The 16,262-nt window shown below is 39.6% G+C and overlaps 1 protein-coding gene across 33 annotated transcripts in view; it reads right to left on the bottom strand.

Annotated features, from left to right (window-relative positions):
* Positions 1-1,073: 1,073 nt before the first annotated feature.
* EPB41L3 (erythrocyte membrane protein band 4.1 like 3) overlaps positions 1,074-16,262 on the bottom strand; it is a 141,469-nt gene continuing 126,280 nt past the window's right edge. For 11 of the 33 annotated variants that reach the window (XM_051772874.1, XM_051772862.1, XM_051772767.1 and 8 more), the window contains 14 exons: positions 16,195-16,248; positions 14,266-14,301; positions 14,034-14,099; positions 13,366-13,557; positions 9,958-10,032; positions 9,438-9,539; positions 7,950-8,678; positions 7,302-7,424; positions 6,400-6,792; positions 5,243-5,371; positions 4,723-4,821; positions 3,562-3,642; positions 3,179-3,295; positions 1,074-1,939 (listed from right to left, as the gene is read on the bottom strand). In XM_051772874.1, coding sequence (XP_051628834.1) covers positions 3,185-3,295; positions 3,562-3,642; positions 4,723-4,821; positions 5,243-5,371; positions 6,400-6,792; positions 7,302-7,424; positions 7,950-8,678; positions 9,438-9,539; positions 9,958-10,032; positions 13,366-13,557; positions 14,034-14,099; positions 14,266-14,301; positions 16,195-16,248 — 2,190 coding nt within the window. In that variant the 3' untranslated portion in view covers positions 1,074-1,939; positions 3,179-3,184. The remainder of the gene's footprint in view (positions 1,940-3,178; positions 3,296-3,561; positions 3,643-4,722; positions 4,822-5,242; positions 5,372-6,399; positions 6,793-7,301; positions 7,425-7,949; positions 8,679-9,437; positions 9,540-9,957; positions 10,033-13,365; positions 13,558-14,033; positions 14,100-14,265; positions 14,302-16,194; positions 16,249-16,262) is intronic. The other 22 variants (XM_051772964.1, XM_051772975.1, XM_051773005.1 and 19 more) reach the window with 16 other exon arrangements.

The raw sequence follows: 16,262 nt of genomic DNA, 5'->3' as shown, positions 1-16,262 counted from the left end.
CGGTGGTTAGTAGGTGAAAAGTGAGCAATGACGGGAGTTTGGGGGGGGGTGTTACATCATTAGCACTCTGGATTTAAAGGCATGAAGAATGGTTGGTGGAAGGAAGATGTTTTAGAGACTAAGGGCAAAGCTTTAAAAGCCTCAGGATATTACTTTTAATTATCTACAGGTTATTCTCTCTATATATACTATTTTTTTTCTAAATTATGAAAATAAACATTTATTAACAAGTCACTGGGTCAAATCCTGCTCTCCAATGAAGCCAAATCCATTGACTTCAATGAGAGGGAGCCCTGTGTAAACAACGAAGGGCAAATTTGGCCCTTTATGTCCTGAAAAGTCTGCTTGTACCCATTTTCTTTCAATACTGCAAGGAAATACAGATTGAAGGGTGAATTAATTGTTACATATATCTCTTAAACTACCAGGGGAGTGTCAATGAGATGCGGCAAAGGAGCAGAAAGAGAGAACCATAAGTAAGTACTGATTTAAAGAGAATTTTATCCATATTTCAGAACAAATGTACTAAAAGAGAGTGGATCTGGATCAAGCCCTACTGTCCTTTACTTTCTAAGCAATGACAAAATCCTTCATTTAGCTTCAGTGAAATGTTTACACAACCAGAGAAAACAGAAGGAACCAAACAGTCCTTTTCCTTTGCAAACATCATATGCACAAAGGTGAACACCGTCATCCCTTCAGTTGCTTTGCTAACTCCCACTGTCTGCACAGTGCAGCGTCAGCCGCTGAAGACAAAACACATCTACTGTGCACACGAGTAAAACCTGTGGTGTCCTACAAATGTAACATTTTGATGTTTTGAATATTAAAAACCTCTAGGTGCTTTTAGACACAGAACAATACGATTTTGGATGCATTTACCACTTTTATTTCACTATGCAGAAACATACATTCACCATGTGTTGTGATGCAGCTGACAGTGTAATGGACGCTATCCCTTCTGTGGGTATTAGAGCTGGACACTAATGAGTTTTTGGTGGATGTTCTGTACAGGTTAAGGCTTGACTCTGAACTAGATAGTAAATGCTGACCAGATTCTCAAACAGATTTTCTTTTTCCTCTGAGAACAAAAGGGAAATCAATAGAAAACCATCACGGTTATTTCAGATTAATAATTTTCTAAAGCTGCAAACTAAGTAAAATACAGATATTCTTTTTTTCTTTCTCCAAAATAACTACATATAATTTACAAGGTTAGGATCTGTGAAGGGTGACTGGAAGCTGACTCTGAACAATGCTGACAAAAATCGGTAAAGTTAATATACTAAAATCATTACTACCTCATAGGGTATTCATTCAGGTATACAAAGCACACTTTGTAAGCATTTAAATGTTTTGATAAGAGTAGAGATTCATCATTGTTTATCGGGCAGTAATAAAACCAGATGAAACAAATATAAGATTCCAGTTGTTTACCGAATAAACTGTGTTATTGGCACATCTAATGTGTGGTAAAACATTATACACAGTACCTATACAGCTTCTAGCATTTTGGGGGTAATCTTCATTTACAATATCCATAAACAAAAGGCTTGCCACCTAACAAATTTTAATTTGTTTAGACTTTCAGAAACTGTGAAAGGCATGAACTGTTTATGTGTTACATGAGATCACTGTTTATATTGTTTATGAACGTGCAGGTATAGCTGAAAACTTAGACATTTTAAGAAAATTAAAAATGCTGCTTTTCTGTAATTTTATTGTTGCTTCATGCAATATTGTTTAACTGCTGCTGATTCAGATTGTTTTCTATGGGAAGGTATCTCTGCCAGTTTCTTTAACTGTCAAGATCAATTCTTCTGTACTGAAATTTTCCATAGACAGATACAAGTCAGTCATGTTGGAACTGAGACTCCGTATAGGCTCTCGTATTCCTACTGGTATGCATGTCTGGATTCATATGCAATCTAGGTTATTCCTGCAGAAAAGAGAATTGAGTTAATTATTTGAAGCAACTACTCTCTTACAAAAGATATTTTGTAACTTTGTTCATGTAAGAAAAGCTATTTGAAAATGGCATCATCCCAGTATGAGCAACTTGGACCAAATCCAAAGTCCACTGATGCCAATGGAAAGAATTAGCGACATCAATAGACTTTTAAGCAAGCCACATTGAGCTGTCTCTGAAACAATTAGCAGAATACCACAAGAATCACAGCTACTCACTCCTTAGTGACTGGTTCCATCTTCCAAATAAATAACTGACACTGAAATTCAGTTTTCTTTAGGGTCTGTATATCCAAAAGCAGAAGAGCCAAAGAGCTTCAAAAGGTGCTGTGCATTATACTCTGTTACTTACACCAAGTGCTAAGGAATACATATTGTTTTAAGAATAAAATGCTGCTATTGATTCCAACAAATCTGACAAGCAGCGTTTTCTTCCCCCTCTGCATACAGCATTCAAAGCAATTTGTGCAGTGGTGCTGGCATTAACAGCTTTTGCATAGCAGGTTAGTATGCATGGCATGTTTCTGCACACAGAAGAAATATAGGAATATTAAGATGTCTGTTTATCCAGCCACTATTGGAGAGCATGCCTTTACTGAAAAAAAGCTTGACACAAGAAAAGCTGCATTATCATCTCATCCTGATAAACAATGCTGCTTTAAAACATAAAATGTTCTTTCAAATACAAGAAAGCCAAGACACCCAAATACTGACAAACTAATTCACTGCGTTTAACAGCAAGTTGGACCATATCTTTGCAAGTTGGAAATTAAAGCATAACTTGTAACATATCTGCAAGGGACATTTAAAAAGCAGCTGTAGGTTTTTTTCCTTGGCATTTTTAAACCAAAATGCACACCTTTAAGAACAAATTATTTTTGTTCTTAAATGATACGAAAGCAGATGATTTTTTATTACTTCAGAATTAGAAAATTAGACTATAACAAAGCATGGACAATGAGGACTTTTCAGAGAGCCAACGAAAGCAAATGAGTAGTTCTCTTTCTCCAGTTGGCACCGTTAAATGAAGACAGATGATTAGAGCTGAACGTGGTTTACTTTCAAATACCAGAACTGATAACCAACGCAAATGCAAGTGGAAAATGCCACTGAGAGAAAGCGAAGAGTTACAGGTGAAATATGGTAGGAGAACAACATTTGCAACATGCCAGCCCAGTAAATGCCTAGGAAAATCATCTAATCTTCTTACCTCTGGTCAATCCTCCCCATCTTCTGGTGTGATTTCTGTCTCTTTATGTACCACTACTTTGGTCACTGACATGTCAGGGTGCTGCTCTTTGGCTTCTTTAATTGCCTGAGCCAGCGCCTATCCCAAGGAAACCACAGAAGGGCAAAAACAAAAAGGAGGTGGAACATGCATGATCAGTAGCAAGGTGGAGAGATTCATGAGATATTACACAATTTACAAATGGGGAAAATGATTAAAATATGAAATATACCATCAATGATTTAACTACTAATCCAGTTTAATTTAAGGCATGCCAGTATGAACAGTATCTGTCAAAGCAGTATTTAGAAATGTTCTCTTTGGCAGTCTTCATGGCAGCTTCTTTAGCAGTCTATAGATTTTACCTGATCATGATCAATATCTGCATCTCCTGTGATGACTATTCTTTTTTCAATTCTTGTCTCTGAGATGCCTCCTTTCACAGTCTAGATGGGAGGGATAAATGCATGTCAGTAACTTTGGAGCGCTGCTACTCATCCAGAGAATGATCAGGGCAGGAACCCAGACATGACTGGACTGAACTGGCTCAAACAGCACATGCAGAAGGGGCAACCCAGAACTGCACCCTAAGCGGCTCTGAAGTCAGCTTGCTCTCAATGGATTAATGACCTCCCAAGGTCCTTCCAACACAGATTATTTTATGATCCCAGTCAATCTGCACATACATCAGGAGAGATGTTTGTATGTCAAAAATGGTAGGTATTTATAGTAAATTTGTCCCATGAAGAACAGAATGGGAATACAGACACTCCATCCAAGACAGGGTGGTATGGCCTTTGTATAGCTCATCTACTAAAGGGTTAGTAGCATTAGAAACTTCCCTGCAGAAAGATGAAATCCTGTCCCCAGTGAATATTGGTAGGAGAGCTATCAGAGCACTAAGAGAGTTTCTGCTTAGGGAGGAACTGTTATTTAGATGCTGTCTTGGAACTTGGAAGACCCAACATCTTTTGTCTTTGCAGCTACGAGTTTTCAGTCTGGCTGTTGGAGAGTTCCCCAGGGTACTACCCAGAAACACAGCCATGGTGTCTGAGCTGACTGAATGTCCTGTTATGATTACATGGTACAGATTTACTATGTGCTTTCAACACCGTGCACGGGCAACAGCTCAGGAATGAAAGGCAGTATAGTCATGTCAGTGGAGCCTCATGCTCAGGTAAATTATTCCTTCCAGGCTACCAAATGATGCCAATGTGATTATACTGCTTCCAGTTCTAGATAGTATTTGCAGGTAAATCAAGTGTCTCTGCACAACAAGGTTTTGTGTTTGCAAAGACATACGCTAAATGTTCATGACTTTCAGGACTCTGGTCAAGTTTTTGGGTGATGAGTTAATCAAGTCAGTATAGCCAAAGACAGGTAATCGAGGACAGGTACCCGAAGCATACAAGATTTTGCCTAGAGAGCATAAGCATGGGTCCACAATTTGAAATAAATCATGGAACTGAGCTTAAGAAAGCATGCACCCTGGTGAAAAAAGAGCTCCCTGTTTTCTGAGGACTTACTTTGGTGATATGTGTAGTAGTTGTAGTGCTGGTGGTTTCAGATGTGATAGTCTGTGCACTCATCAACACACCTGGTTCGGAGTCAGCACCGGAATCCACCTAGGAACCAGAAGAGAAAACCAGTCATCAAAAAAAGTGCTTCAGAGCACAGGGAGACAAGAACTGGACTGTTAAACTTCCCTGTTTCTACAGTTCTTCATAAAGTGAGCATCTAATGGTAGGGAGATAACTGCTATTAGGGTGATCATGTGTCAGTATTTGTCTTCATCTGGAGGCTCCCCTTCACTTCTGGAAGGACAGATGAGAAGCTGGTGTTTTTAAATCTGTAGTTTTATCTAGAAAGGCCCTACACCAGAACATGAGAGTCACCCTCAGGTAAGTTATTCAGATGTACATCCTCCTCATGCCAATATTTAATACTTGAACAATTTTGAACAATTTACACTAAGGTATACACTTAAAAATGGGTAAAGAAACATGAGTTCCTTAAGGGCATATTAAATTAGACAGAATTTCTTACCTGAGAAGACTCGTAAGTAATGGTTTTTGTTTCTGTATGGACTACTGGCACTTCTTTTGTTGAAATTTCAAGGTTTTCCCCACCAGGAACACTGCTGAAACTGATAGTCTCAGTCTTCACAACTGGTGACTGTGTGAACAAAAAACAAGGAATTGGAATATGGATTTCTCAGAAGGTTTTTTTTTTTTTTGCTTGGGGAAAAGAAAGAACAACTAAAAAGTGTTCTGCATTTAACAAAAAAAAAAAGGAGAAAATTATCTTCATTACAGTGGTACATACATGTATATAATGCTGGCAACACTTCACACTTCCCTGGACTTCATGAAAACAAAGTTCAAAAACATTCTAAAAACTACAAGAGGCAATGGTCGCAACCTGAAAAATAGGAGATTGCCTCTGAACATCAGGAGACACCTTTTCACTGTGAGGGTGGCCGAGCACTGCCACAGGTTGCCCAGGGAGGTTGTGGAGACTCCCTTCTTGGAGATGTCCAGAAGAAGCTTTCTGGACATGGTCCTGGGCAGCAACTGACTCTGGGTGTCCCTGCTTGAGCAGCAGGGTTGGAGCAGATGAGCTCACGAGGGTCCTGCCAGCCTCAACTGTTCTGGGATTCTGTGATTCTGTGCTTTCTTAACATGACGAGAGAATGAACCCTGTTCAGGGTTAGTCTTCTGCCTTCTTTGGAAAAAAACCCTCTGCAAACCAGCTCTTGAAATTCTGCTAATGGGTCTAAGGTAAGGAACCTGGGTTAAAACACTGTACACTTGTTCATAATTGTACCAAGCGTGGAAAAAAAAAATCTATTTCCTGTCTTTGAGGACATATGAACTTTGCCAATCTGGACAGACTTTCCCAAAGACAATGCCAGCTGATCTTGTTATCTGTTGCATAAAATGCCACGAAATTCAGTATTTCGCTGTAGCATGAAAAGCACTTTTACATAAAACATGCATGGCGTTTTGCTAACAATGGAAAGCAGCAACAAGCCTTGCACATGCCACGCAAGGAGGAAATAAGAGGAGAAACAAACTGCATGCTTCAAAGATGCAATCATACAAACTTGGTACACTTTACTTTCCATGACAGGAATTAACTTAGTCCACCATTGCCTATGTTCGCAATTCAGCAAAGGCGTGAGTGATTTAATAACAAGTTACCTCAAAATGAGATTTTCTTTCCAAAGACTCTGAAAGTTGGACTGTTGTTCTGTGCTCCTCTGCTTGCTCACATGAAGCAGTGGCAGTGACTCCTTCCTGTTTGGTTAGGGCTTTCTCAGCCTCCATCCTTTTTTCCTCCTTCTCCCCCTCAGTCCCAGAAGAGCCCTCCTTCCCTTTCACGCCAGCAGCCACTGCGGATGTTGCCTCAGCCTGGGCATCCAGCGCAAGTCCAACCACTTTAGCAGGATCCCCGCCTGCATGCACTTCCATCCCATGTCTCTCCTTGACAACTACAGTCTCCTGTACAACCTTCTTCACTGTATCCTGATGTGGTTGAACTGCTTGCTTCATGTCACTGGAAGTTATCTCCTGAGATGTCGTTGTGTCTATTCTCTGCAGGGAAGGAGGAAAAGAACATTCAGCATCAGAAGGAGACAACACTATTTGCCGTAGCTCCTCAGCTTAATGTACTGTGAACATAAACTAAAAAATGGGTATTATATTTTGCCAATTTATTTCTCTCATGTTGCATGGATTTGTTCTCAGGATGTTATCAGTACAGTAGAAATGCAAAACAAAGCAAGAATCACAACTTTTAAAAGTGAAGAGAAATGTCAATGTCAGTGTTTTTCTCATTGGTATTTTTGTGGGAGTTTTATAAAGGCAAAATACAATACCCTGCACAATGACCAAAATAAAGTGAAATGAGAGGAAACCTGGTTTGTTTTTTTTTTCCTTTTTCAGTGAAGTTTCTGTTGTGATCTCTTGTAACAAAGGAAAAGGCACATGAATACATGCATTACTTATATAGTTCCAAATTGTGCAAAAAACCAGGAAACAACAGAAAAGCAAAAGTAATTGTTGTGTAGTTATAACACTGATGGAGGGAATCAAACGGCCACCTGAGCCCAGCTATGGGAAGTTGAAGTAACCCCTCCTATGAACTCAGTCGGTTTTCTGGCAGACTCTATTAGAGTGAAGATATCTGAACCATCCAAGGTTTTTTCACTGGTGGACTGTTTAGTCTAAATAGACAAAGAAATGTAGAGTCATACACAGAAGAAAGGCAGACCCACATGAACAGACATATTAATTGCCAAAACTGAAGGCAGAGACAGAGGAAAAGGAGAGAAGGTTGCAGGGGTACAGAGAAGTTGGAAACAGGAAAAGAATGGGAAAATAAATCAGAGCGAATTCATAATGGCTGTAGTAAGCAACAGTTTAAAAGCATAGTTGTTAGCATTGGCATTTTGCTGGTTCAAGCAAATCTTTTTTTTTTTCCTTTTATTAACAAGCCACAGCAGCAATAGTACATTTCAGTAACACGGATCTTTAAATAAACCAGAAAGGTTGAAAGCCTTATATAATGTCTGTTTCAGACTGTGGAACAGATTCAAAGTATGAGAGAAAAAAAATAAGCTGGGTTGGCTGCTGTCAACACAAAGCCAGGCAGCAAGAGAACCAAAAGGTAGGGCGGTGTGAGGGGATTGCCTAAAAGAAGTCATGCTTTTATCTTTAAATCGTGGCATGAAGTCAAAGCCACTTGTTACCACCACTCTTGATGCAGACGACTCAGTAACATAGTGAGCAGTAGCAATGGTAAATGGTTGTTCTCTGGAATATCTCCACTCAGACAGGCTCTTATCTGTCCAGGCAAACGCCCCTGCTTTTACAGCTTCACTGCCAAGATGCTTCTCTGCTTTGCCAAGCTGTAAGCTTCCCAGTGTACCATGTAATTGCAAATCCTGGTCCATCTTCAGTGTCTTTTTCAAACTCTCCTCTTCAGGACTTTGCAACTGAGATTCTGCTTCCTTTATGGGTGTCAGAGAGTCGGACAGCTTTCTTTTTGTGCTCTGCATGTCGGATCCCCGCCTGGCTTTCTCATCAGTGACGGGCTTGAGAATTTCATACTTGGCCACTATTGGAATGATTTTCACAGATTCTTGCACTTCCCTTTCCATTTTTTGTGAAGTTTCTACTGAAGTTTGTACTGCTTTCTCGCCCTCTTTAGCTTTACTTGTCATGGTTACAATTTTCCCAGACATGGTATCATAGGACTTTCCTAGAGTGAACATTTTCTGCTTATTCTCCTCATTGGATTGTATTTCGCTTTCCAAGTCCTCAAAGCTCTGCATTAGAATGGTACTGGATTTTAACATCTCAGGTGGAAAGGCAGTTTTACCGCTCACAGTCACTACCTTGTATGCCAGATTTTTTTCCGATTCACCATCAACTACCTCAGAGGGTATTTTGTCTATAATAACCCAATCCTCAGTGCCCTATATTTGAGATATAAAAGCTAAATTAGAATATCTGAAGGTTTATCTGTACTTCAGGAACACTAAAGTATGAAGACTTCTAAGAAATCAATGCTGCCTCTTCTGAAAGCACATAACAACTTTTACCACTGTAGTTCTTAAAGCAGTTATCAAACAAACAAGCAGAATCACCTTAGGCATATGATTTCTTTGCCTACTGTCTCCCCTCAGAGGCCCATATAACGTGGACACAAAAAATATTTTTGCCACACTATGTTTGTATTCGTTTTAAGTGGTATAGCATTTCAGGGCATGTTTTAAAATGATGATTGGACTCATCCTGGGGTTAAAAATCACATATCACAGAGGTTCATAATGCTACCGTAAAAGAAAAAAAAAATTACAAAAATAGGGCAAATAAACCCATTCAACTGTTCCCCGGTTGTCACAAACACACTGTTGATGAGGTTTTATAATAGTATGCATTTGTACGTAGCTGTAGCCTGCACTGAATTTCCTTGTTTTCATTAGAATAACTTCAACCCTCTTCAGGATTGTCTAAATGGAGCAGTACAACACAGTTAACTGTGTAAACTAAACATACTACTAAAGATTCTGAATGGAACTTAATTGCAGCATCTTTTTCCCTCCTCATGCAAATATGCTATGTGATTTTCTTTGACTATGCAATCAGCACCCAGCTATTTGACCTTAAGACCATAATTTCTGTATTTAACTAAACAAATGAGGTAGTTTAAAATCGAATGAATTAAAAATAACCTCTAGGGATGATGGGATACTTTTCTGGATAATGATTTGATGAGAAGTAACCAAAGTGCCAGCAGATTCTCCTTCCTGCAGCTTCTTCTCTATCACACTTGGCTAATAGAAAAACCAATAAAAATACAAAGTTCACCATCACTCGGCATAATCTAGATTCACTTGATAATATAAAGGAAATTCATTCTAGTGACAGAAGTGCCCCATTCACCATAACGTTCTCAGTGAGGTTTATGCTGGAAATGCATGCACAACCACAAACAACATCCACAAACAGCACCGTGCAAGTAGATTTCTAACTAGCAGAGAAATCAGTCTCCATTAGGAAGACATAAGCTCTGGAGGGGACTCATTCCTCAGAATTTTGTCCCCGGATTACATCTCCATCTGAAACTTATGAAATAATAATAATAAAAAAAATATTAAAAAGGGAGGGCTTGGAACGGAACAAAAATAATAAAATAATAAATAATTGCCATCCTATTTGACTGCATTTCAAGAAAGTATTGTTTGTTTTTACCTGCATTTCAAGGAATGTAGTACCTCCCTTCTGCAAAAATATGAGTTTTTCTGATTTTTCTCTTTCTTCTTTGGTCTAGTGTCAGGGGAATAAATTATTTTAGTAAGTGGAGGGTATAAAGTCCACTATACAGTAGCTCATCATATTTCTCTACACTAAATATTATTAACTGAATGGTAAATTAGGAAACAGAATTAAAGAGAATCATTTTACAGTTTCCAATAAGAAGTGAAATCAGTGCCTCTCTGTGGTGAATGCAAAGTCGTCACAAGCAAACCACTTGTGTAGTACAAAACCCACTAAAATGAGTAACACCTCAGTGTGGATGCACTGTGTTCCTTTCATCTCATATTGTTCATTTAACAGTGACTGATGTTGAGAACAGGCCCCTCCACCTTCACCCTGGATGAGGCTCTCAGTTCTGAGTTTGCAGCCCTTCCTGCTGAAGCAGGCACAAGGTGTGCCCTGCAAAGATTTCAGTACTCCCTGCTGGTATAAGAGGCCTCAAGAGTCCTCCTCCTACACAGGAAGCTAACCATTGCTCTATTATCACTATAATGAGACACTGAACTCCTCCTCAGTTTTTTATCCCATCAGTGCCTTCTCAGTGCTGTGAGAATAGTATCTCTGCAACTTGACCAACTGGGAAAATTTTAAATGTTGGTAAGACTCCACTTCCTAAGCCTTTTGAGCCACCTTCTCAGCCAGCCACTGTTGCCATTTGGCCAGAGAAAGCAAGTCTCTACAGAACAAAATAGGTTTCTTGCTAAACCCTTTCTAGCCACTTCAGTGGCTATGTGATTTTCTTTGACTATGCAATCAGCACCCAGCTATTTGACCTTGCACTTAGCCACTTCAGTGGCTAGTGCACTTAATAGACATGCCAGTGGAAGTGTTATGACTGGCATGACAAAAGCCTATACTCAAGAAGAAAGGCAGAAATTTAAAGAAAGATATGAAACTAGAAAGAGGAAGGGGTAAAAGCTCATCTCCCCGACTGCGATGAGATGCATAAAAGTGTTGGCTTGATCCAATCCAGGTCAGATTAAACACTGTCAAGGAGTTTGTTAATATGTTTGCTTTCATGTTCTGCAGCTATCGGCCACCATCATGGCAGATATTTAAAACCGTATTTTTCATAACTAAAGAAGAACAAAGTATTTCCTCTACTATTGTAACAAACCAAGTGGGTTTGCACATTTTGAAAAGGCATATTTTCCCTTCTGTTCTTGGGGTTTTTTTAAATGAAAGAGCTACAGGTAACAATACACTGAATACAATTTTAAAGTGGATATGCTAAATTAAATGTGTAACTTCTTTGACTAACAGAAGGCACTACCTAATGCAGTTCTATATGCTCTCTGCCCTGACTGCCTCTGCATTTCTTGGTAAATATCAAGGTGCTAAATTTGACCTATGGATGACTTCAGTTTTTTCCTGAAAAATTCCTCTCTCAGCAGGACATGTGAATTGAAACCACCCTGCTAAGTGGGACCAAAAAGGATGGCCACATGTTACCTACAGCAGGGGCCCATTTTTGCCAGAAGTCACCTCAGAGTTAGTCTCTGATAGTTCAAATCCTCTCTCAGTTTTCCACAGAAATGCCTTCATTTGGGTGAGGTTCTGTGAAATAGCTGTAGATTAGTTAGATACATTGCTTTTGAGCAAGTCATTTTCTACTAGTAAGATAAGAGATACCAGATAAGGATAATTCTTGCCCTTTTCCTTTCCAAAAGAATGGTTAAATTAGGATGTGTTTCCTCAGGGTGAAGCCTACATAACTGTGTAAGCCTTTGCTATTGCTTGTGTGTTTTAATTAAAAATTGTTATTACATTTCAAAAGTAATAAAGACATTACACAAACAGGGTGGTGCTATTTTAAGTTTGCTTCCTCTGCAATCTGATTCAGGCTCAGCTAGCTACCTGCTCCTTTTCATCCACTCCTTACATCTTTAATATGTTAAATGCATCCTGTCCATTATATTTATAATTTTACTTTACAGTTTTCTTTCATGAAAGAAAACCCGTATTTTCAACTACAAGCAAACTAATCTGTTCTAGGGTCTATTATGATTCCTGAACAAGATGGTAGGAACAACACTACGACTCCTCTGTGCTCCCCACAAAAGGGAAGCTCTGGGTATTGAGTCCGCTTTTTTAGGTATTTTAATTCAACTTGATGGCCACACCAGTGCATGTCTGATGCCTGTATCAGCCACTGGTTAGATGGGTATAATGTGGGAGAGGAGGAGGTGACAGCCTTTTTCTTGGCAATATCCCTTTCCCTAAGCGGAGAAGCTGACACATGCTACCTGCGTGCCTCCACAGATTCCCTTCCCCAGAGAGTTGTGGGACTGCAACACCAACCTCTGAGGTTGAAGAGCAGAATAGCCTTTCCAGCCAATTTTTGCTGAGTTCCTTACAACATTACATCAGTGCTGTGGGCACAGAAGCAAACTGCACATCTTTGCAAAATGCAAAGACCACTTGCATTATTGGTCTGTAATGCTAAAACCAAGAGGTAACCATAAAGATGATTTCTGTGAGGCAGACACCAGATATCCATCCACAATAGAATAAAAAAAAATGAACTTTCATGCAAACCACACGAGCTTGTTTCTTTTTGCTCCACTGGATTTTAACCAAGATGCTGTCTTTTTTTTGAAGATCTATGTATTTTACTGCAACATGAATGTTGCTACCCCTACATGTCATTATCTACCCACAAATTAAGTAAATGCCAGCTTTTAAATTCACAAGTTTCTTACAAACACTTCAAAGACTGCACAGTAATCAGGATTTTTTCACACATGCACACTGCATAGAAATGCAGACACTTAGCAATCTGCATTGGGTCTTCAATGGAACAGTATCCAGCAGACTGCAGCGACCCTTATGGAACTGGCCAAAGTGGTCTAATTATCATCATTATTTCTTCCCTGTCTTCAAAGACTGAGAGAGTTCTGCCCTTTGCTCTGTATTTTCTTGTCAAGCCTGGCACCATACCCCCATCTGTCTCACTACACTGCTTCTCCCAGTCAGTCACCATTATTTAAATTTTCTCTCCATCACTTTCACAGTTTCTTTCATGCATGGTTGGACTTCCTCAAGCTCACCGAAACTGTAACGACAGCTCAGAGAGACCCAATTCTGCCACACAGCTCAGAGTGAATTTCATTCTCTAAATACATATATATTCTTATATGTATACCATATATATATTTATATATATGTTGATAGTATCTGCTCTTCCTTGCATCTTCCTTGCATCTAGAGCTTCAGTCCTGAGGAAAGGGGATGCCTACAAGCAGGGAATAGCTTCTAACTACGGCCTCTAATCTACTGAGGGCTGCTATAAGTAAAAATGAATAGACAAATACACAATGAATCCTTTCAGCTCATGCTGACCTCTTCAGGCACTAGTGGTTCAATCATAGGAGCATCCTCCTGCCTTGCTGCAAGCCGAACGGGAGATGTGGAAAGCCTCTTCTCCCACTCATTAGACACAGTCGTTTCTGTGGAGGTTTCCAAGAAGGTGCGTTTCAACTCGCTTATATTGGTCTGATGTTTCATCAGATCTTCCTGGGTTTTGTCTAGGTCCTGGACAGTTTTAAAAGAATAGAGCAGTTTGTGATACATCCTAAGCCAACCAAATTTTAGAGCCAAAACACACAACTTGGTTAGTATAGAGGGAAGTAACAGCTCAGGGAGCCGGGGAGCACAGCACTAACACAACACTCTGTGAAAATGTGGCATTTTGAAAGATAACAGCATAGCATATCTCGTACAAGTGAGTATAAATACACTCTTAGAGAGCTTATCCATATCGCTATAATTTGCACCTGATCAGGAGGCTTCAAACAAACATACATATGCGCGTGGAGGCACACACATATACGCACACGCATATATCTGTATTTATAGTACAAGTTAGAGGAGTCATCATAATCTGAGAAAAAAAAATAATCTATTAGGAGGTGGGAGTACACAGTTCATGCATCATAGTGCAGATCCACAGTTTACCACTAAAACTAACACACATGTACGTACATGCACTGGTATATACCAATACCAACCTCTAACATAAGATTACTATGTTTGACATACACATTTTCACCCTGTATTCGCTTAATCAGACTATTCTGAAAGAAGTGAAAAAGAAAGGGAAAGGTAAGGGACACAGTATTGAAAGGATACAAAATGCTGTTTCTACACATTTCTTCACAGAGAACCGACAGTAACATGCTGAAAGAGGTGAACACCTCCACATTGATACCTGAGCAACATCTAGGCCTTTCGTTTCTGTACCTGTGCCTTTAGATCTCCATCCTCCTCTTGATCCGACTGCCAGCATGAGAAAGATTGGAAAACAACACCTTACCCACTCATATCAATTAAGGCTTTATGGACATTGGTGAGAGGTACATACTGGGTTAAAATCCCATTTTCTCTACAATAAGGGCTTAAGGAGGAGTAGATGCACTGGCTTTGCACAGATTTTCTAACTCAGAGGAAACCTCCTCTTCTCAAATTTGTTATTTGTTAACAAAGTGGTATAAAACCCTTTCCTTTTATAAAAATTGCTACACTCCACATCCATAGATCTCTATTTATGGAGCAGCGCTTGCACCTTCTCACCAAGGTCATGGCTGGACTAGTACTGAATGGTAACAGCAGATTTTTTGGAATTCCGTAAATCCAGAGTTTACACATATGGTATCATCTGGGCAACAAGCAAAGCTTTGCATAAACTCGCCATGGGGAAACAACCCGCAACACTTTCTACAGAAGGAAGCACATTTTATTTACTTGAAATGCTATTTTCCTAAGCTCAGCCCCTTCCTGTATTCCTATAATTTTATTTCATATTTAGCCTGTATATAATCTTTCAGGAGATAGGTCTGCAGCGGTGGTCATCTGGAATGACACAGACATCCCATCCCCTTCAGTGCATGTTTTCTAAAGTAATGCCATAAGGACTGCCCCAGCAACCCGGTTTCTGAGGGTGCAATTTTCAGGTGGCAAATATACCACACATTTTGAAAATCAGGTATCTGTAAGGAAAACTGAGGTTTGTTATATATTCCCCTCTAAAATAAAGATGGCAGCTACAGAGATTAACATACATTTTTAAGTAATAAAATGAACATTTTAAATGTCACAATTTTATGATTACATTTTACTTTCTGGAGGGTTCAAGGCCTGAAGCTATGGAGTGCAAGAGGCACTTCAAAGGATTTTGTACTCCTGACTCGTCTCAACAGAGTTTATGTTGTTGCCCTGTTTGAATTCTTTTAATGCCTGTGCTGATATTTTATCATCAATTTTTCATATAGTCCTAATTAGTCAAATGACTCATGGGAAAATCTGTTGATTACTTTATAACTCAGTTCAAATCTATTCTATTTACAGCCAAGGCTGAATTGTCCTGATATGTCATACGAAAAATTTTTCCTTGACAATAATTTTAACAGTCTCAAATATTAATGAGATCCTTCTGAAAACCTACAGTAGTGTTTGTGATAAGACTCTTGTCTTCTAGTAGATGTCAGACCAAATTCAGCTCATGTTTGCAACTGCAACCATATTAATTATGAAAGCATTATATGCACTTCAGTGAAGTCACATAGGGTTGAATTTGTCTGCGCAGTCTATGTACTATGTTGTGGATAGGAGGCTTCCCAGTGCAAGGAAAATATAAACATTTTATGTTCCTCCTCTGAAGACAATACCTAGACTAGTGGCGTCAATATGTGAAGATGCCATGTGAAATTAAATTCAAGGAAAAACTTAGGTATTTATAATGTGGAAATACCCTTATTCAATAAATTTGAAAATTGCTTTTAACTGTTTTTTCCCCACTCTCTCACTCAGGTGGCAGAGTGTAAGCGCAAACAAACACACAAAAAACCCCAGGGAACGATCTGACCAGCACGACCATCCAGGTGGGGCACACCAGTGTGTGTGACACTGCCACTGCCCCACTATCCGCACAACGTGGAGGCCTTGCAGTTTCCAAACTAAACTCAGAAATAAGAGGAACCCGTAGGGAGCACTGAAAACTCAACTCCCCCAGCAAAGCTGTCCCACTTGCAGGCACACACATGCACACGCGTGCAGAAAGGGATCCTGAGCTGCCGGAACAGACATGCGGTTTAGCCCCGATGCCCAGGGTTGGGAAGAGACAAGGAAAAATGCTCTCCCCTGCCATAGCTGGGTGCCGGCGACTGTACAAACCTCAGTGGCAGTGGTCTCACCATCAGCCGCAGTATCCGTCTGCTCACTGTCAGTCTATTTGGTTAGAC

The sequence above is a fragment of the Manacus candei genome, unplaced genomic scaffold, assembly GCF_025592945.1.
Source record: "Manacus candei isolate 608988 ecotype Guabito, Panama unplaced genomic scaffold, ASM2559294v1 h1tg000008l, whole genome shotgun sequence".
Lineage (NCBI taxonomy): Eukaryota > Metazoa > Chordata > Aves > Passeriformes > Pipridae > Manacus > Manacus candei.
The sequence above is the reverse complement of the archived record's forward strand: the minus strand, read 5'-3'. Positions and strand labels throughout refer to the sequence as shown.